Source organism: Pelobates fuscus, chromosome 2 (assembly GCF_036172605.1).
Source record: "Pelobates fuscus isolate aPelFus1 chromosome 2, aPelFus1.pri, whole genome shotgun sequence".
Lineage (NCBI taxonomy): Eukaryota > Metazoa > Chordata > Amphibia > Anura > Pelobatidae > Pelobates > Pelobates fuscus.
In genome coordinates this window covers 275,960,149-275,983,163 of record NC_086318.1, presented here as the reverse complement: position 1 = coordinate 275,983,163, position 23,015 = coordinate 275,960,149, and the positions used below count along the sequence as shown (strand labels likewise).

Here is a 23,015-nt window from a genome sequence, read left to right as displayed (position 1 = left end):
TGTTACAGTTTATAAAGGTAACTACACCTGTTATGCCAATTATGATGGAATTGGTAAATTCTTGGGTAACTTCTCCAAAAGGGTATTGTGCCACCTACAGAACTGTCCCTATGTACCTGTTACAATTCCATACTAGGTCATTGGGGGATATTTACTGGTTGTGTGGGGATTTACAGCTAAGATCCAGGATGGACAAGGAATGGTGGGGGGAGTGTACTCTGGCTAAAGCCATCATGCCTATACATTATCTCTGACACACACCCTGACATACATGAGTCCATACACACACCAGCCAAGGTTAAGCGTGAAGCCCCAGTAAAAGGCAGTTTTGACCCTCACATTTACATTGATGCCATTGGGGTGCCTAGGGGGGTGCCTAATGAATTTAAAGCAAGAGATGAAGTTGCTGCGGGGTTTGAATCACTTTTTACCATAGTTACTGCAAACAAGAATTTAAATTGGATAAATTACATTTATTACAACCAACAACGCTTTGTTAACTACATCAGAGATGCCCTCCAGGGTTTAGCCGAACAGCTGCAGGCTACATCTCAAATGTCCTTCCAGAATAGAATGGCCTTAGACATGATTCTAGCTGAAAAAGGGGGTGTATGTAAAATATTGCCCGACACCATGACCTGTTGTACTTACATTCCAGAAAACACAGGTCCTAATGGTAAAGTCACCTTGGCCATAGAGAAATTAAATGAGCTCTCTGAAGAGTTAAAAAGGAATTCTGGGATAAAAGATCCCTGGGAAAGATGGTTTGGTTGGATGACAGGATGGCAAAAAGCTTTAATGCATATTGGTATGGCAATACTAATTTCTCTTTTTATTTTTGCTCTTCTCGTTTGTTGTGTCCTCCCCTGTCTGAGAAAATTCCTACAGAAGACTGTAGACCAAGCGGCACCAACTTTTGCACATCTGACAGTTGATGACCAAGATTTCCAAGATCTCAACTCACCCTGTATACCGCTGCAAACTATCCCTTTTACTGATAAAGTGCAAGAGTTCTAGGTAGGGAACCAGCTTAGGGACAGCGTCCGTCTCTATGGAACTGACTGCCGTGCGGAGAAGTGGTGGACTAGCCACCGCGGGCCACCAGTGGAGTGAAGAGATTTCCTGCCCGTATTGACGGATGTGCTGCAGCCTGTTAGGGACAGGAAGGGACAGAATTGCACTTTGCAATAACACCTAGCTAGCGGTCACTGGGTTTCTGTGCCTTTGGGCTAACACATCTTCTGGTATTAACAAATAAAGTTTATCTTTTTTAGAATCTAACATTTCATAGGGGGGACTGACGTAGAATTATTAAAAACCTTTATTGATCCTGTATTGAATTTTTGTACTAACTCCATTTTAACTACATTACATGACAGATTTTCCTAACAGCATTTAGAATATTGAATAGAGAATGTATTTTCTAGAAGGACATGACTAACACCGGAATTATCAAGTTCCTGTAATATGAAACAAAGTATACTATAGCTAGGCCATGAGAAACCACTCGTATGAAATGTTCTTTCATAAAAAAGACCCTGAACCTGACCCAGAGTCTGACATCACTAACTACCCAAAATGACGCCCAAGCCCCCCTTCCCACTGAGTAAGCCTTGTGCTGGGTAAGATGGCGCTTGAGCCATCTGTCCACACCCGTGTCCAGAATAACGCCACCTCCCGGTGGGAGGACACCTAGCTAACCACTTAGTACTTGAGCCAATTAATAATATTGAGGGGTGGACATTGACATAACCACTTAACACCTAATCCAATTAAAGGGACACTATAGTCACCTGAACAACTTCAGCTTAATGAGGTTGTTCAGGTGAGTGCTACAGCTACCCGGAGCCTTTTTCTTGTAAGCACTGTATTTTCTGAGAAAATGCAGTGTTTACATTGGAAGCTTGGAACACCTCTTGTTGCAGTCAATCAGACGGCCACCAGAGGGACTTCCGAGTTCAGAGGCCCTAAAAAGGCCTCTCGTCCGATGCATTCTGGGTGAATGCATCAGACGGGCTATCAGCACACAAAGCACTGTGAACGCGCTTTGTGTGCTGATAGCCTGTCAGCACTGCTGTGGGCGTGGCTTCAGCTGACAGCTGAAGCCCGAACCCACAGGGACGCTTACTGTCCACAATAGTGGTTGAAGAGGGGGGGGGGGGAGACCTACTCTCCTTCCCCCCCCCCGGCCCCCACCGCTGTGCGGCGGGTGGGGGCCCTAAAATTATCAATAAGGGGGGGGACCTACTGTCCCCCCCCCCGGCCCCCACCCCTGTGCGGCGGGTGGGGGCCCTAAAATTATCAATAAGGGGGGGACCTACTGTCCCCCCCCCGGCCCCCACCCCTGTGCGGCGGGTGGGGGCCCTAAAATTATCAATAAGGGGGGGACCTATTGTCCCCCCCCGGCCCCCACCCCTGAGCGGTGGGTGGGGGCCCTAAAATTATCGATAAGGGGGGGGGCCTACTGTCCCCCCCCCCGGCCCCCACCCCTGTGCGGCGGGTGGGGGCCCTAAAATTATCAATAAGGGGGGGACCTACTGTCCCCCCCCCCGGCCCCCACCCCTGTGCGGCGGGTGGGGGCCCTAAAATTATCAATAAGGGGGGGACCTATTGTCCCCCCCGGCCCCCACCCCTGAGCGGTGGGTGGGGGCCCTAAAATTATCGATAAGGGGGGGGGCCTACTGTCCCCCCCCCGGCCCCCACCCCTGTGCGGCGGGTGGGGGCCCTAAAATTATCAATAAGGGGGGGACCTATTGTCCCCCCCCGGCCCCCACCCCTGAGCGGTGGGTGGGGGCCCTAAAATTATCGATAAGGGGGGGGGCCTACTGTCCCCCCCCGGCCCCCACCCCTGTGCGGCGGGTGGGGGCCCTAAAATTATCAATAAGGGGGGGACCTACTGTCCCCCCCCGGCCCCCACCCCTGTGCGGCGGGTGGGGGCCCTAAAATTATCAATAAGGGGGGGACCTATAGTCCCCCCCCGGCCCCCACCCCTGAGCGGTGGGTGGGGGCCCTAAAATTATCAATAAGGGGGGGACCTACTGTCCCCCCCCCGGCCCCCAACCCTGTGCGGCGGGTGGGGGCCCTAAAATTATCAATAAGGGGGGGACCTATTGTCCCCCCCCGGCCCCCACCCCTGAGCGGTGGGTGGGGGCCCTAAAATGATCAATAAGGGGGGGACCTACTGTCCCCCCGGGCCCCCACCCCTGAGCGGTGGGTGGGGGCCCTAAATACAAAGGGGGGGGGGACCCTAGTTAACCCTCCCCCCCCCAAAAAAAAAAATTATCTCCCTACCTACCCCCCTCACCCTAAAAATAATGAGGGGGGGAACATTAACTAAAAACCTGTAAAAAAAAATAAAAATAAAAAGAGATAAAAAAAACTTACCATTCGATGTTTTCTTTCTTCTAAAATCTTCTTTCTTCAGCCCAAAAAAGGCCAAATAAAAATCCATAATAACCGACGCAATTAAAAAAATAAAAAAAATAAAAATAAAACCGAGCGCAAAAAAAACAATCCATCTTCACCCATGGAGGGCTCCGCGCAGACTGAGCTCCGCAGGGTGGGGAAGGCTTATAAAGCCTTGCCCCGCCCTGCAATTAGGCTAAGAACACTCTGATTGGTGGGTTTAAACCAATCAGAGTGCTCTTTGTCATTTTACAAGCGTGGGAAAGTTCTTTGGAATTTTCCCACGCTTGTAAAATGACACAGAGCACTGTGATTGGATGGATTTCAAGCCATCCAATCACAGTGCTCTGTGTCATTTTACAAGCGTGGGAAAATTCCAAAGAACTTTCCCACGCTTGTAAAATGACACAGAGCACTGTGATTGGATGGCTTGAAACCCATCCAATCACAGTGCTCTGTGTCATTTTACAAGCGTGGGAAAATTCCAAAGAACTTTCCCACGCTTGTAAAATGACAAAGAGCACTCTGATTGGCTCAAACCCACCAATCAGAGTGTTCTTAGCCTAATTGCAGGGCGGGGCAAGGCTTTATAAGCCTTCCCCACCCTGCGGAGCTCAGTCTGCGCGGAGCCCTCCATGGGTGAAGATGGATTATTTTTTTTTGCGCTCGTTTTTTTTTTTTTTTTTTTAATTGCGTCGGTTATTATGGATTTTTATTTGGCCTTTTTTGGGGCTGAAGAAAGAAGATTTTAGAAGAAAGAAAACATCGAATGGTAAGTTGATTTTATCTCATTTTTTCTTTTTTACAGGTTTTTAGTTAATGGTCCCCCCTCATTATTTTTAGAGTGAGGGGGGTAGGTAGGGAGATATTTTTTTTTTTTGGGGGGGGGGAGGGTTAACCAGGGTCCCCCCCCTTTGTATTTAGGGCCCCCACCCACCGCTCAGGGGTGGGGGCCGGGGGGGACAGTAGGTCCCCCCCTTATTGATCATTTTAGGGCCCCCACCCACCGCTCAGGGGTGGGGGCCGGGGGGGGACAATAGGTCCCCCCCTTATTGATAATTTTAGGGCCCCCACCCGCCGCACAGGGGTGGGGGCCGGGGGGGGACAATAGGTCCCCCCCCTTATTGATCATTTTAGGGCCCCCACCCGCCGCTCAGGGGTGGGGGTCGGGGGGGGGACAGTAGGTCCCCCCCCTCATTGATAATTTTAGGACCCCCACCTGCCGCACAGGGGTGGGGGCCGGGGGGGGACAGTAGGTCCCCCCCTTATTGATAATTGTAGGGCCCCCACCCGCCGCACAGGGGTGGGGGCCGGGGGGCTTATTGATAATTTTAGGGCCCCCACCCGCCGCACAGGGGTGGGGGCCGGGGGGGACAGTAGGTCCCCCCCTTATTGATAATTGTAGGGCCCCCACCCGCCGCTCAGGGGTGGGGGCCGGGGGGGACAGTAGGCCCCCCCCTCATTGATAATTTTAGGGCCCCCACCCGCCGCACAGGGGTGGGGGCCGGGGGGGGACAGTAGGTCCCCCCCTTATTGATAATTTTAGGGCCCCCACCCGCCGCTCAGGGGTGGGGGCCGGGGGGGGCAGTAGGTCCCATCTCATAGAGAATTTTAGGGCCCCCACCCACCGCTCAGGGGTGGGGGCCGGGGGGGGACAATAGGTCCCCCCCTTATTGATAATATTAGGGCCCCCACCCGCCGCACAGGGGTGGGGGCCGGGGGGGGACAGTAGGTCCCCCCCCTGATTGATAATTTTAGAAAGCGAGCTGAGCTGTCAGTCAGACAGCTCAGCTCGCGAACGCGCATTCCGCGCACATGCGCGGTAAAGCGCTCAGGTTCTTCATAGGGCGGCATTCAATGCCGCTCTATGAAGAACGCGATTGGTCCAGCGCGAAGCCGTCCCATTGGGCCCTGCGATTTCGTCATTTTGACGAAAAAGGGGGCGCGGCCTAGCGGGGAGCTCGGCGCTGGAACGGAGGTAAGTTTTTAATATAAAAACATCGAATTTTTTTTTTTTAATTAATGAAAGTTCATATAAAAGCAAGAAGGAAGGCTGGGGGACCTGTCTTTCTTGCTTTTATATGGTGACTATAGAGTCCCTTTAATTATGTTTATTTGTTGTTATCTTGATATTCAATGATGATGCAATTTCGCTCTTATAAGGGTCTGCGAGCCCGCTTTTTAACCAGATGCCATTAAATTTTCTCGAAGTGCTTTTAACCTGAACTCCGTGTGTCAGTGTGAACTTACTTCTGCGTATACGCAATTTAATCATCTCAGATTTGGACAGGAACAGATAGACATTTAAACATATTTGTTTATTTAAAATAATCTATATCACAAACATAGCCCGGATTCATCTGTAAGCATTTGCAACAGTTACAACAATCAAGTAACATACATTCATATAAAATGTAAGTTACTTAGCCAGTCAATGGAATGACAGGAATGAATAAGTAGATAACTCCCTAATTCCCACGATATTAAGGAGCTATTTACTAAAAGGCTGAAAGACCTGAATTGGTCTTTCAGCCAAATTTACTAATACTAAGTAAAGATTACTTAGTATTAGTAAATTATGCCCCTACTCACTATACCGCAAGTAGGGGCATGTTCACTGTTAAAAAAAAAAAGGTTCCCCCCTCCTGAGCCCCCACCCCTGAACGGCGGGTGGAGGCCCTAAAGTAAAATAAGGGGAGGGACCTATTGTCCTTCTACCCAGCCCCACCCCTGAGTGACGGGTGGGGGCTCTAAAGTAAAATAATGGGGGGGGAACCTATTGTCCCCCTCTACGGCCCCCCTGAGCAGCAGGTGGGGGCCCTAAATATCAATAAGGGGGGGTGGGGGCCCTAAATTAGAATAAGGGGGGACCTAATGTCCTCACCCCTGGCCCCCACCCGTGAGCAGTGGGTGGGGGCCCTAAATAAAAAATGGGGGGCCTAATGTCCTCCCCCTTGGCCCTTACCCCTGAGCGGTGGGTGGGGGCCCTAAATACCAATTGGGGGGACCTAAATTTCTCCCTCCTGGCCCCCACCACTGAACAGTGGGTGGGGGCCCTAAATTAGATTAAGGGGGGCCTAATGTCCTCCCCCTGGCTCCCACCCATGAGCGGTGTGTGGGGGCCCTAAATAAAAATTGGGGGGGTGGACCTAATGTCCTCCCCCCTGGCCCCCAACCCTGAGCGGTGGGTGGGGCCCTAAATACCAATTAGGGGGGCACCTATTGTCCTCCCCCCTGACCCCCACCCCTGAGCAGCGGGTGGGGGCCCTAAATAAAAAATTACCCCCCCCCTGGTGACTAGGGGTCCCCAAACCCCTAGTTACCCCCCTTCCCAAAAAAATGAACCCCTACCTACCCCCCTCACCCTAAAAATAATGAGGGGGACCTTTAACTAAGTACCTGTAAAAATAAAACTTACCATTTGATGTTTTCTTTCTTCTAAAATATTATTTTCTTTTTTCAGCCCCAAAAAAGGCCAAATAAAAATCCATAATAACCAACGCACTTAAAAAAAAGATAAAATTGGGGGCCGGGGGGGGTGGGCATTAGATCCCCCTCCCTAATTGGTATTTAGGGCCCCCACCCACCACTCAGGGGTGGGGGCCAGGGGGGAGGACATTAGGTCCCCCCCTTATTCTAATTTAGGGCCCCCACCCACTGCTCAGGGGTGGGGGCCAGGGGGAGGACAATAGGTCCCCCCACCTTATTCTAATTTAGGGCACCCACCTGCCGCTCAGGGGTGGGGGCCATGAGGTAGGACAATAGGTCCCCCCCATTATTTTACTTTAGGGCCCCCACCCGCCGCCAATAGGTCCCCCCCCATTATTTTACTTTAGGTCCTCCCCCTTTTCAAAACGCGCCATTAAATCGCCAAACACCGAACTCGAACCCGAACTGTTACTGAAATGTCTGGGTTCGGTGTCAAAAAATCGTAATGTTCGGTACGAACCTAAACTTTACAGTTCAGGTTCGCTCAACTCTATTTATGGACAAACTGTATATTTGACCCTATAACTTTCCAAAACCCCATAAAACCTGTACATGGGGGTCACTGTTTTACTCATGAAACATTTCTAAATACAAATATGTGTGTTTTATTGCAGTAAAACCGAACAGTATTCTGACATTGACAGTTACATTTCCATTCCGAACTTGAAAAGTAACAAAAGTTCTTAATTTTTACAATTTGTTTAGATTTTATTCATATAAAATAGAGTTCCATATATGAATATTTGATATTAAATGAAAGCTTTGTTTCTCCTGAACAAAATGATATATAATAAGTGTGGGTGCACTTAATATGAAAGAGGTAAATAATTGTTAAACAGACATATATTAAAATTCTGTGGTTTCTTTACATTTTGTTTTAAACATAACTTGTACGATTGACCCAATCCTTAAGAAGTTAAAGACATATTATCCATAAATTTAAAGAACAAACAAACAAACCTGAATTTGCTGCAGTATATTCTTTAGTTGTACCAAAAATTCTTTGGCTTCTTTTGCTTTATCAGAAACCCCACTTAAAGCCTGAGATAGCTGTGCCTGTACAAAGAAAAATAAATAAAGGTGACCTACCAATAAATAATATAGTTGCTATTCCAATGTTATATTTTTAAGTTGACACTTATTCATACTCTGGTATTAAATTCAGACCCTCATCACTCTTCTGTGTTTTAAATGAAGTTAAGAAAGGAGTCTTTAGATGTTTTTTCTTTGAATTCACATATGAAAAAAGAGAAATACAAAAGAATAATGTAATATATCAAAGTAAATCTGGTCTTGAAATATTGAGGTAATAGTCCTACTCAAAAAGAGCTTATGAAGCCCCCAAAATCTGAACATATAACACCATCTAGGGTCGTACCACCTATTTCTTCAATATAGATCAACATTTCGACTGAACATTAAAGATTTGAGAAGACCAAAAGCAGTATCTAGTGCAGACTACCTCCAAATATTGGAAAATATGTATGTGGCGAAACCGACCTCGCCACGGGTCCTTGGAGAGGGCTGATTGCCCGCCTCTTGCCTTTGGACTATGGACCAGACTTTATGGGAATGTGATACCCCAGATAGCCATACCATTGAGCCTATTCATATAATGAAAGACTATGGGAAAGACTTTAGCTCCATGGCAATTGTACTGTGTGAGTAGGATCTGTGCGCTATTCGGTAGTTTTGTGCGTACAGATCCCAGCTATCTGGGGATGGGTGAAATGTCTGTGTGTTATGTGTAAATGTGACATTATGTATTTTAAAGTGTTTTATGTTGTTTTGCAACCATGTGGTTAATGGAGTCTGCCTTTAGTCCTGGGTAATTGGATTACTTCTCCAATTAACTCCAGGGCAGAAGGGAGGAAACCAGGGTGCATTGTGGGGATGTTTTTCTGCCAGCCAGAAAGGAACAAAAGATACTTTTAGTAACTTTTGAACCCCTGGTCGGATTCATGCCATTTTTTAATATGTTGTTCCCCTGAATGGATTGATTGTGGATATGTATTTTTATGTGAATGTGATGTATGGTTTTAAAGTTATGAAAGTTGTGTAAAAGTATATTTTACACTGTATGCATAATGGGATTATGTGTCACACTAAGGGGAGGGGATGTGTGGGAGGTAACATCTATGTCATTGGTTCTTTTATGCCTCCCCCTGGGTGTGGCCTGTATGTGTGAGTTGGAAATAAAAGCCAGGCTGGATGAGCCAGTCCAGAGTTCCTGTTTTACCCTCAAAGTGATGTGTCGTCTCATTATTGGGGGAAGGATTTATTGCATGCTGTTCCAGTTGACTGCTAGGAGTACAAGCCTATTCGTATGGTTCCTATTCAATGGTCTACAGCATTCATATGCTTGGGAGAATTTAAAGGTTTTTCGGATTCGGTGATTGTGGTGTCTGCCAGAGTGCTTGGAGTCCTCAGGAAGCACTAGGAGCATCCATTAACGGAGGTACCAAGTCGGGGTGCCAGGCGATCCGTTACAATGTACAAAATATCTGTGCAGTTATACTCACTTTAACTGGTAGTGTATAATTACATGATTTTGCTATTTCATGACGAAAAGTCATGATTTTATGAAAGACATGGAGGCGAGTATTGCTTAACCCTTTCTTTACTGTCCACCAATAGCAGCAAAGAATACAAACCGTAAGAAAAAACAGTAACCATAGTGATAGACCACTCCCATACCAAGTCCCATTATAATAGTCAGCACCTCCCCACATAATTCCTCTTTCTTTGGTGATGCAACATCAAACCAGCAAACAGGAACCAATGAACAGTCCAGAACACAGCAGAACAAACCATCCGGAAATCCAGCCGGATACCGATCAGGAACCATCTGCAAACTGGGACTAAACCATCAACGAATGAAGAAGCGTCAAGGATAAGGAGCCCATCACAACACCATATATAGATCTCCAGCCAACGTGGTGAAGCCTTGGGAAGAAGTGAGGATCCCTTAACGGCACCAACAGAGCAGAATCAACCTGTGAAAACATAAAAAACAGGAGCCCAACCGTTAAATCGGTACTTAAACCAATTGCGCATGCCAAGACATAATGTATTGATATATTGAAACAACACAGTGCTCGTAATTTCAGACAAGAAAAAACAACCACCAGGCAAACATAACATTAACAGTTCAGTTGCACGTAGTAGGCAATACATTACTGAGCTCAGTGCAATACCTACCATCCCCTGGAAACCAACCTGAGAGATAAACAACAGGGGGGGGGGCGGGGGAATAAGGTGATAGAGAAGTAATAGGGTGGGACAATACTCGCCTCCGTGTCTTTCATAAAATCATGACTTTTCATCATGAAATAGCAAAATCACATAATTTTATATCAAGACACGGAGGCTCATATTGCAAGTTTAAGGCTAATCAATAACAGAAGAGAAAACATGTGGCGGAGGCAAGTGGCGTCCGGAGTGAACTTGGTGTACTTGGAGTAGAACCCGAGGAATCATGGCAAATGGAGGGAAGGCATAAAGGGGTGAGCCGGTCCAGTCTTGCAGGAAGGCGTCCACTGCCTCCGCAGATGGGTCTGGGCTTGCCAGCTGTAGAACCGAGGTAGCTGGGCGTTGAGCCGGGAAGCGAAGAGGTTGATGGCAAAAGGTCCCCAGAGAGACGTGATAGTGGAGAACACCTCCACATCCAATCTCCAATCGCTGCTGTCCGACAGATAGCGTGACCTCCAATCCGCATGAGTGTTGTGGAGGCCAGGGAGCTATTCCGCCTGGACGACCAGATTCCTGGCTAAACAATAGGCCCAAAAGTCCTTTGCCAAGCGGGCCAGAATAGCTGATTGCGTACTGCACATGTGATTAACATAGCGAACTGCGGAGATGTTGTCCATGTGCAGTTGGATGCACGCACTGGCGGTCCCGTTCGCGAAGCTCTGGATCACAAAGGAGCCAGCCAGGAGTTTCAGGGCATTGATGTGGAGACGGGATTCGTCGTCCGACCAGCGTCCCCCGGTAGTCACACCGTTGCAGTGGGCACCCCAACCTTGGAGACTTGTGTATGAATCCACCGTAAACTCCGGTTGGGAACAGAAGATGGCCTTGCCATTCCAAGCTTAGAGGTTGTGGATCCACCAGGTCAACTCGTCCCGAGTTTCCAAATCCAGAGAGACCATGTCTGCATAGGATGCCCCGTTGCGAAGATGTGCGATCTTCAGACGCTGAAGGCCATGGTAATAGAGAGGGGATGGAAACACCACCTGAATTGAGAAGGGCCAGTAGGCCAATGATCCGTGCCAGATGACGCAGCAACAGCTGGGGGCATGCCAGGACACGGCATAGTTCCTTGCGGATGGAGCGAATCTTGGCCGGAGGGAGGCTGAGAGATTCTGCTTCTGAGTCTACCGTGACCCCGAGGAACTCCATGCGTTGGGAAGGGGAAAGGCAGGATTTTTCCCAAATGAGGAGGAAACCCAGGCGAGAGAGGAGATCCATCGTCCATCCTAAAACACTTTGGTGGACTGAACAATCCTGTGCCATGATGAGGATGTTGTCCAAGTAGACTATCAGTCACACTCCTTGACTGCGTAACCAAACCATGGCAGGGCGCATCAATTTGGTGAAGCACCACGGAGCTGACGAGAGTCCGAAAGGGAGGCATGTGAAGCGCCAAGTGTGGCCTTTCCAGAAAAAGCGTAATAAGTCCCTGGATGCCTCGGTCACTGGGACCATCAAGTATGCGTCCTTGAGGTCTAATTTCGCCATCCAGTCTCCTCGAAGGAGTAAATCCCACAGGAGATGAATGCCCTCCATCTTGAAGTGGTGGTAGTGCACTAGAGTGTTCGGGGCCCGGAGGTTGATAACTGGGCGCATCTGCCTACCCTTCTTTTCTACTAGGAAGATGTTGCTGAGGACCCCTGTAGGGGACATGGGGGCCTGTTCTATCGCCCCTTTTGCATGGAGGGCAGACAGCTCCTTGTCTATTAAGGCGCGGTCGGTCCCTGAAGGTACAATAGGCCGAGGGGGAGGAATGTGACACGGGATGTCGACCAACTCTATGTGAAACCCCCGCACTGTGGTCAGAACCCAGACATCTGAGGTGATGTTTGACCAGGCTTGGAATAAATTACGGAGTCTACCCCCTACACAGATATTGGAAAAAACATGAGGTAGATGTAAGCTTACCATAAGTGCGTCTGGAACCGGAGTTACCTCTGAAGCCTCTGGAGCGCCATGTTCTTCCACGAGAGGGGAAGAAAGGGGACTGGTGTCTCGTCTCCTGGTAGGATGGTCTCTAATTATAGGAGCCTCGTCCTGATCCATGGGCGTGGTAATTAGACCGGCCGGACAGACGGCCCCTGAATCTGCCGGCCCTGGTAGAGACCCGTCCCTGAAATACCTTCTTCATAGAGGATTGAGCTTTGTCCAGGGCTGTAAAAGCACCCACAATGCGCCCCAGGTCCTTTAACCCCTTAAATCCGGAGGACGTACTATTACGCCCTGCAGGAACCGGCTCTAAACGCCGGCGTGCGTAATAGTACGTCCTCGCCATAATGGCCGCCCACGTGGCCGGCGCTAATCGCCCGCTGCAGATCGCGGTCGGGGGGGATGCCTGCCCCCCCAGGCAACCCCCCCTGTGGCCGGTGACCGCGATCTGCAGTCTCTGATCGCAGTGACAGGCTGTCACTGCGACCAGTATTAAGCATGTGTCAGCCGATTTCAAATCGGCTGACACATGCGGCCGGCGGCTTTCCCCTTCTGCAGATCGCGGTCGGGGGACTTACCTGGCCCCCCAGGCAGTGCCCCTGGGGTCAGTGACCGCGATCTACGAAGTCTGATCGCAGTGACAGGCTGTCACTGCGATCTCAAAGCACTCTGATCGCAGTGACAGCCTGTCACTGCGATCAGTGTTACATGTGTCAGCCTATTGGCTGACACATGTAACTGGCACAGTGATCCCCCTGCAGATTGGAAGGGGGGGAGTGCTTGTACCACCCAGGCACTCCCCCCTGTGGTCAATTACCCAATCTGCAGGAGGTGATCACAGTGACAGGCAGTCACTGTGATCACTGATCCTGTGTGTCAGCTAGTGATGTGACATCACTGGCTGACACTGTCTCTGCCCCCTGTCCTGTAAAAAAAATAAAATATTAGTTAAAAAAAGAAATAAAAAAAATGACAGTTACAAATAAAATATACTTAGATCATATATATTATATATATATGATCTAAGTATATATATATATATATACACATACACACACATTTACACATACACGACGTGTATTTAAATATTAATATATATATATATATATATATATATATTAATATCAAATTACACGTAGACTGATACTGATTAAATATATATATAATTATTGTTATATATATATTTATAAATAATATAAAAAAAATAAATATGTAAATACGTAAAAAAATAAAATAAAATAAATAATTAAAAATAAAATATTAAAAAATATATAGATGTGTTTTATTTCGTTCTAACTGTATTGTGATATTAATATATATATATTTATATCAAAATACACGTAGAACGAAATAATATATATATCTATATACATAAATATATACGTATATATCACTATATATATACCTATATATAAATAAAAATATTAAAAAAAAAATATATATATATATATACGTATATATACACATATGTATATATATACATATATTAATTCTACACATATATTTATGTAATAATTTTACATAATTAGGTATCCTAATTAATTACAATTAGCGGGACCTGCCTGACCACCCATGCCGAAAGTATAGGGAATTTAATTTGCTAGCACTATATTTAACCCTATAACTTTCCAAGACACCATAAAACCTGTACATGGGGGGTACTGTTTTACTCGGGAGACTTCGCTGAACACAAATATTAGTGTTTCAAAACAGTAAAATGTATTACAACCATGATATCGCCAGTAAAAGTGACGTTTTTTGCATTTTTCACGCACAAACAGCACTTACAGGAACGATATTATTGCTGCAATACTTTTTACTGTTTTGAAACACAAATATTTGTGTTCAGCGAAGTCTCCTGAGCACAACAGTACCCCTCATGTACAGGTTTTATGGTGTTTTCAAAAATTACAGCGTCAAATATAATGCTTGTGTTTAATTTTTTTCACATTAAAATTCGCCAGATTGCTTACGTTGCCTTTATGACCCTATGGTAGCCCAAGAATGAAAATTACCCCTATGATGGCATACCATTTGCAATAGTAGACAACCAAAGGTATTGCAAATGGGGTATGTTCAGTCTTTTTTAGTAGCCACTTAGTCACAAACACTGGCCAAAATTGGCGTTTTTTGCATTTTTCACACACAAACAAATACGAACGCTAACTTTGGCCAGTGTTTGTGACCTAATGGCTACTAAAAAAGACTGGACATCGCTTATTTGCAATACCTTGGGTCGTCTACTATTGCAAATGGTATGCCATTATGGGTGTACATTTATTTCCTGGGCTACTATACAGTCTCAAAGGCAACGTAACCAATCTGGCGAATTTCAATTTCAAATGTAACACGCTATATTTGACCCTGTAACTTCCCAAAACACCATAAAACCTGTACATAGGGGGTACTGTTTTACACGTGAGACTTTGCTGAATACAAATATGTGTATTTTATTGCAGTAAAAGCAAACAGTATTATGACATTAACAGTTAAAATGTCATGTAGAACGAAAAAAATCAAAAAAAATCCTATTTTCTCCCATTTTTTTCATATTAAATTATGTTTCATAGCTAAATATTTGATATTAAATGAAAGCCCTGTTTCCCCTGAATAAAATGATATATAATAAGGGGGGGTGCATTTAATATGAAAGAGGTGAATTACGGTTGGACAGACATATAGCGCAAATGCCAGGTTTTGTTTACGTTTTGTTTCGTTCACAACTTGTACATTTGGCTGCGGTGTTAAGGGGTTAAAAAGGATTCTCCAAATAACAGTCCCTGGGCGCCTTTGCCCGCCTCAGTGAGAGCAAAGGTTAGCGAGTTTGGGCTCAATTTTAAAGAGAATGGCTTTACGCCGCTCTAAAGAAAGGGAGGTGTTCCCGCTGCCTGCTATGCAGATCACCTTCTGCACCCAGCCACGGAGTTCCTCAGGGTCAACCTGCCTGTTTTCGGCTCTGGCTAGTTCAGCCAGGTCAAACAGTTTGGCCAAGGGAACAAAAATGTCCAGGTGTTTGTCCTGGCATGATTTTAAAGCGGAATCCAATCCCTTGTGGGGATTCCATCCCATCTTGGATATGAATTGGGTCATCTTGGGATCAACAATGGGGGTCTCACAGACTTTACTGGGAATCGGGAGTCTAGGACATTCTGCCCTGAGTTTGTTGCGCTCCGCCTTGCTAAGGGGGCGGTGTACCCAGTTCTCTAGGTACCTAGCCACATGGTCCGCTGAGAGCCATTCTGCCGACCAGATGATGGAGAACATCCAGATAAAACATCAGTTCCCCAGATGGATCCATGAGGGCGGAACCCGAGGTAGCGGGGGAGTCGCTGCGAGAGACACTCATTACCAACCCCGATAGAGCTGGGGCAAACGGGTCAGTGTCCTGCCCGCCAATCTCATCATTGGAGTCACACATGGACTCAGCATCAGCCTCCTCACTAGACCCGATTTCTGAGTCAGTCACCCTCTTTTTGTGCTCTAGCACATTTCCACTGCTGTGCCCATTCTGCTTGGCGCGGAAAGGATCTCTTGCGTGACATAGGCACGCTGTCATGGGTGGTCACGGTTGCACCCGTCATATTAGTTCTGGAGACTTAAGTGCCTGGATTTGGTTGTAGCCTTCCTTGGAACTGTAGGGCCGGGAGCAGAATGCGCTAAGCGCGTCAGCGTTAGCAGGAGTTAATCACCCCAAACTAGCTATACCTTATTTAGAGGGTAGAGATAGGGAGCTCACCAGGGCCCAGACCGGCAGACAGGAAGAGAACACGAGGAAGAGAAAAGAGACTGAAGGCCAGGATGTTAGAAAATGGCTGCCGGCATTCTCGCGAAATTTGCGGCAAAATCCTGAGAATTCGTCAAATAAGAGCCGAGCGTTCAGCAAAAAAGAGTCGAATTTGTATAAATAAATAAACTAAAGGAATAGTAGAGAAAACAGATGAATTAGCAGGTCGTTCGTATAAAATTAGTCGAACGCAGCAAACAGGCGAACAAGGCTATATGCCGGTGAAACTAACGAACTGCAAGGATTTGTGAAGAATATAGCCGAACGGCATGATTCATTCATGAAAAAAAACAAAAAAACAGCCGAACGGAATGGAGAAAACAGGCGCAAAGGGCGCCAAAAAGACAGGAGATAAGAGCAACAGGGAAGCTTAAGTGATAGGGATACAAATAATAATACCCTAAAGGAGGTCTGGAACCCTGGGCTCAAAGGATAACACACAAATGTAAAATCCACAATAGCATAGAAGAATAGAAACGTAAAAATATCTGGAAATCAAGAAATGCTGAGACTACAATCAATAATGCAAATAGATAGTATAAATAACAATAGAGCAATAATGAGATTACCATCAATAATGCAAATAAATAGCATAAATAACAATAAAGCAATGATAATATGGAAGAAATTTGTCATGTACTTATCTTTGTTTGGTAGCAGCAAAGAAAGAGGAATTATGTGGGGAGGTGCTGGTATGGGAGTGGTCTATCACTATGCAGTGGCGGATCCAGGGGGGGGGCAACGGGGCAATTGCCCCCCCGCCCCCCGAGAAAACCGACAGTCTCCCTCTCCCCTGCCAGCACATGCAGGTGCTAGCCCTGCAATGTGCCTGTGGACCGGAGATCAGAGATCTCCCTCCCCAGTCCGCAGGCACTGTGCTGACAGCCGGCAGGGGAGGGAGGGACAGAGAGAGGACCCGGGAGCTCTGCCTGCAGCTCCTCCGGGTCCTCATCTCGCGAGCTTGGAGCGTTGCCGCGGTAACCACGGCAAAGCTCCAAATCTCGCGAGAGTGAACTCTAGCCCTGGAGCGCGGGCTAGAGTTCACTCTCCCCACTGGGCCACCAGGGAATCCCCACCTGACCACCAGGGAATCCCACTGGGACCACCAGGGATCAAGAAATGTCCCCCCTCCTCCCAGTAAAGGTAAGAAGCGAGGGGGGACATCAATATTTATTTTAATTGAATAAAAATATATATATATATAGTATAATAAAAAAGCCCCCTACCCTTATCACACACACTCTACACACATACACTGCCCCCAACATACACACACTTTGGCCCCCATACTGCCTCCATACACACACACTGCCCCCATACACACACTGCCCCCCATACACATACTGCCCCCCATACACACACACTGCCCCCCATACTGCCCCATACACACACACTGCCCCCATACACACACTGCCCCCATACACACACACTGCCCCCATACACACACACTGCCCCCCATACTGCCCCATACACACACACTGCCCCCCATACACATACTGCCCCTACACACATACTGTCCCCATTCAAAAATGCTGCCCCCCATACACACACACTGCCCCCCATACACACACACTGCCCCCCATACTGCCCCCATACACACACACACTGCCCCCCATACTGCCCCCATACACACACACTGCCCCCATACACACACACTGCCCCATACACACACACTGCCCCCCATACACACATACTGCCCCCATACACACACACTGCCCCCCATACACACACGCTGCCCTCATACTGCCCCCCATACACACATACTGCCCCCTATACACATACACTGCTCCCCATACACACACACTGCCCCATACACACACACTGCCCCCCATACAAACACACTGCCCCTCATACACACATACTGCCCCCCATACACACACACTGCCCCCCATACTGCCCCCGTACACACACACTGCCCCCCCATACACACACACTGCCCCCCATACTGCCCCCATACACATACTGCCCCCATACACACACACTGCCCCCGTACACACACACTGCCCCCCCATACACACACACTGCCCCCCATACTGCCCCCATACACATACTGCCCCCCATACACACACACTGCCCCATACTGCCCCCCATACACACACATTGCCCTCATACTGCCCCCCATACACACACACTGCCCCCATACACCCACACACACTGCCCCCATACACCCACACACACTGCCCCCCATACACACACACTGCCCCCCATACACACACACTGCCCCATACACACATACTGCCCCCATACACACATACTGTTCCCCATACACACACTCTACACACATACACTACCCCCATACACACACACACTGCCCCCATACACACACATTGCCCACACTGCAATACTCACACACACTGCGACTGTTACACACACATACTGTCCCACACATACACTGCATCCCTGACATACACTGCCGCCCTCACTCACACACTACAACCTTCACACACACACACACACTGCTCACACACACACCACTGCTCTTATACCCTACTACAGCCCCATTTCCCAGCAGACCTCAGGTAAGTTGTCAAACTGTTCTTAAACGGTTTGACTACTTACTCTGGGAGGGGGTCCCGGCACTATTGACACCATAACCACTACACTGAGCTGTAGTGGTTATTGTGTCTGGATTATTTCTTTAAATAATCTACAAGTGCCCTTCCCGAGATCAGGCTCTGGATCCACCACTGTCACTATGTTTACGTTTTTTTCTTACTGTTTGTATTCTTTGCTACTGTTGATGGACAGTAAAGTAAGGGTTAAGCAATATGAGCCTCCATGTCTTGACATAAAATTATCACTTCACATTAAGTAACTGTGTGCCTTGTATCAGGATGACCCTTCATTACAACTCCAAATACAAACAGATCGGCTATTTATTTAGAATTAATATAACTTAAAAATTGTATATAAATGCTTAAAAACATTAAAGTGCCCAAAATAGCAGCTTATTAGAAGTAGTGGTGAGATAACAGATCTACTGGATCTAAGAGAACACAGTGTCTTGCATTCAATATATTATATTCAATTATATTATATTTTTGTTAAATAAATCATGACACTGTGTAATATGCCATGCATTGTTGTTGATCTGGGGTTGTATTTACCTAATCTTAAAACCTGTTAAAGAACAGATGATGGCAATAATACGCATGCATAAAGGCAAATAGAGTGGCTAAACTAGAAAATTAGAAATTCATAGCACAGGTGAGCAAAACCAACCCCCAAATATGTTTAAAATACATAAATTCTAAAATAATAATAATAATAATAATAATAATAATAAAAAAGTGTAGATATACTGAAAACAGAGATGGGTGTGTTAGTCAATGAAAAGTCAGAAATAAAAAAAATAAAAACAAAAAAAATTTCCCTCAGTATATATTAAGTAGGATCATATGGCAAGAAATATGCAAATGATTGCTGCATACAACTTGCAGAAAAAATGGATGGAGTGGATGATTCAAGACAAGATACAGCAGCTGAAGAAAGTTCATGTAGATAAAGCTCTGGGGCCTGACGGTATTAACCCACAAGTACTTAAGGAGCTAAGTGTGGAAATAAGTGAACCTCTATCAGGGCTGCCACCAGAAATTTTGGGGCCCCTGACAAAGCACAAGGTCTGGTTTTGTGTGTACTAGATGGTGTTTAGTGGATGCAGTGTCTGTAGTGGATGTAGTGTGTGTATTAGACGCAGTGTCTCTGTATAGTGAATGCAGAGTGTTTGAATGTGTGGTGGATGTAGTGTGTGTACTGTGAATAGAGGATGTGGGTGTAGTGGATGCTGTGTGTATAGTTAATGCAGAGTGTGTGTTAGTGTAGTGAATGCAGAGTGTGTGTTAGTGTAGGGAATGCAGAGTGTGTGTCAGTGTAGTTAATGCAGAGTGTGTGTTAGTGTAGTGAATGCAGAGTGTTAGTGTAGTGAATGCAGAGTGTTAGTGTAGTGAATGCAGTGTGTTAGTGTACTGAATGCAGAGTGTGTGTAAGTTAGTGAATGCAGTGTGTTAGTGTAGTGGATGCAGTGTGTTAGTGTACTGAATGCAGAGTGTGTGTCAGTGTAGTGAATGCAGTGTGTTAGTGTAGTGGATGCAGTGTGTTAGTCAGTGTAGTGAATGCAGAGTGTGTATTAGTGCAGTGAATGAAGAGTGTGTGTTAGTGTAGTGAATGCAGAGTGTGTGTTTTACTAGTGTATGCATGTTGTGTAAATTTAGCATTTTCCCCACCCGCCACATTAAATGTAATAAAAGCTATCCCCCCCCCCCCTCCCTGCTTCTTACCTGGTTCAGGGAGGGGGGTGATTCCATCCCTGGTTGTCCCTGCTGTAGCCTCGAATGAAATAAAGCCTCTAATGAAATAAAAAAGAAAAAAGGAGTAGCAATAATGTTTTCAAACTCAATCAACTACTCCTGTGATTATATTGAAAGTGATCCTGAAGGCAGATTTATTATTTGGATTGGGAAGATTAACGAAACTCAATACACTCTACTCAATATCTATCTCCCCAACAAAGCTCCAGTGAAATACCTGTCTAAAATAATGACTAGGATAGAAACAATCCGCAAGGGGATATTATTGATTGCAGGATGTAACAGATCCCCCTGTTTTGCATTGGATCTGCAATCTGTTGTATTAACCACCTACTATGTTGCCTAGGAACCTCTACCTTTTGTTTTATTGCAATCATCCACCTTGTCTTGCACTTAAAGACAAAAACTGTTTATGGTCCTTTAATTGGGTTGTGCAAAGAATGGGTACATTTGATATGGCACTTCGGATACAGCCAAAGTAGTCGAAGTGGCCGCCATTATAAAATCGAACACGTGGCGGCGGCCATTTTAATGCAGTCGAACGCGGTCAGTGGTGTGTGCCGTCAAATCCCTGGAACGGAAATCGCCCACACATTTGAACGAACACCGCTGACCTGTACCTTCCCTTACCCTTCGACACCACGGCTGGAGACTAAGTCCCGTTCGAAGATTCGAACACACGTTCGAATGGTACTTTGTCATCTTTTTCATGGGAAATAGACTGCCACTCGACTAACGACCACCGCGGAAGTTTAACCCCGTTTTACTTCTACACTTCGACAGAAGTCGAAGTGTGTTCGAATATTCGAATGCCGCGTTCGGATGGGACTTTGTCAATTTTCAAGGCAGAAATAGACCGACCATACAGCCTGAATCTGTGGAACTGTTTTGGGCATGCAAATAGGCGTGCGGTCGGTCCAAAGAGACTTTTTCAATATCTCTGGAACCACTGAAACTATTTGTACGGATTTTTAATATGTTTGTCCCCAAGTTGTGTGGTTCATAAAAATATAAGATTTATTCCTGTGTGATAAAAAATCATAAAGTTATAAAAATGCATAAACAAGTATAAGTTTTAGCTTGTAGATAATTGAGTAGATATAGTAAGAAACTCAATTATCTCCCAAGCAGAGGGGAAGGAATCTGTGGGATGTAACCGTTATCTGGTTGGTGAATGTCTAATTGATCGTGGGCGTCTCCCTTGCAGGGGAGTACTGCATAAAAGCAGAGCACCTGCCATTAAACATCAGTTCTACTTCACCCTTAATCTAGAGTCCTGTCTCTTATTGGGGGTAACCGCTATACAGCTATTCACACTAGCTCTTGTAGAGCTTCTTCACTTGGAACATGACTGGATGCTGAGAATCCTCCTCACTGATCGGGAAAAGAACACCCTCCAGCGGTTGAAACCCCTCTACTACACGGGGTAACCGCTACATTGGTGGCAGCGGCGGGATGGTCCTGTCTTCCCAGAGGAGGTGCTACATCTATGGAGTATGAGAAACTGAAACGGCCAACGTTGAAGGATTTGCTGGAGAGCCGTGGGCGTTCAGCTAGCAACAGACCGAGACAGGAATTAATAGCTGAACTGGTCGAAATGGACCAAAACAACCTCATGGTTAACGCTAACTCACCAAACAGAGAAGAGGACGAGATCCAGAGAATTGTACAAAGAAGGCTGACACTCGGTGGGCCAACTCCACCGGCAGAACTGGTAACCCAGCTTCTCAACGCAGCGATGGAGGAGGCAAGGGAAAAAAGAGCCTACCATCTACAGGAACTGACCGCACCGAGACCAGAGAGCACAACAGTACTACCAATGGGAACCCTCAGTGAGCGGAAAAAGGTACCATTTGCTGCATTTAAAGCATACCAAGAGACTGATGGAGAGATAGATGGATATTTGGCCGATTTCTAAAGGCAATTTGCACTACACCAGGTGCCGCCCGAGGAATGGGCTACAATGTTGAAGGGCAAACTGTCGGGAAAAGCCAAAGAAACTTTTCGTGCCATTCCAACCGAGGATGTTAAAAACTATGCTATAGCAAAGGAAGCGCTACTGTTCCGGTATGCTGTAACCCCCGAAGCATACCGGCGACGGTTTAGGGAATCTAAATGGAAAGGAGGAGATTCCTACTCAGAGTGGGCCTGTACGTTACACAGGACCGCATCTCATTGGGTACAGGGATGCCAAGCCACAACTAGAGAAGAAGTTTTGCAACTGTTCCTACTCGAACATTTTATAGGAACACTTCAATCGGGCCTGAAGGAATGGGTCAAGGATCGGCGGCCACTCACCCTACAGGACGCAGCGCATCTAGCAGATGAGTATACTGATAACCGACAGCCAGAACCTACCATTGTACGTCCACGTCCTGAGCCGACCGTGACAAAACCATCCCCTAGGACGGGGTTCTGTGCTCCGGTCCCTCCAGGCCCAGCCCACTACTCCGGGCCCCCCAGGTTCCAGTCGAACCAGTCCAAAGTACTTACCTGGTTCAGGGAGGGGGGTGATTCCATGGATACCACCGGCTGGGGCACATCAGGATAAACTGCCTTATGGAACCCCCCAGGACCACCTGGGGACGACCTTCCAACCGACCCCAGCCTACACCAGCTGCTCACTGTTTGGAAACTGCAGCCGAGACGGAGGTGTACTTAGGGGTCCTATACTGTGGTGGAATCTCGGTAAAAATAAATTTAGTAGGCCGAGATTACCACGTGGTATGTGTACGTGCATATACTGGTGTATTGGTCGGTTGGTTGCACGTGGCAAAGATACAATCAGTAGTGTACGGAGCATGTGCGAGAATACAGGATGTAGTATTCCCCTCCTCCATTGTGCTGGG

General features: G+C 46.8%; 1 protein-coding gene across 3 annotated transcripts in view; it reads right to left on the bottom strand.

Moving 5' to 3' along the window:
• TRIM67 (tripartite motif containing 67) overlaps positions 1-23,015 on the bottom strand; it is a 1,164,837-nt gene that overhangs the window by 1,010,516 nt on the left and 131,306 nt on the right. For all 3 annotated transcript variants that reach the window (XM_063443396.1, XM_063443397.1, XM_063443399.1), the window contains exon 2: positions 7,855-7,950. In XM_063443396.1, coding sequence (XP_063299466.1) covers positions 7,855-7,950 — 96 coding nt within the window. The remainder of the gene's footprint in view (positions 1-7,854; positions 7,951-23,015) is intronic.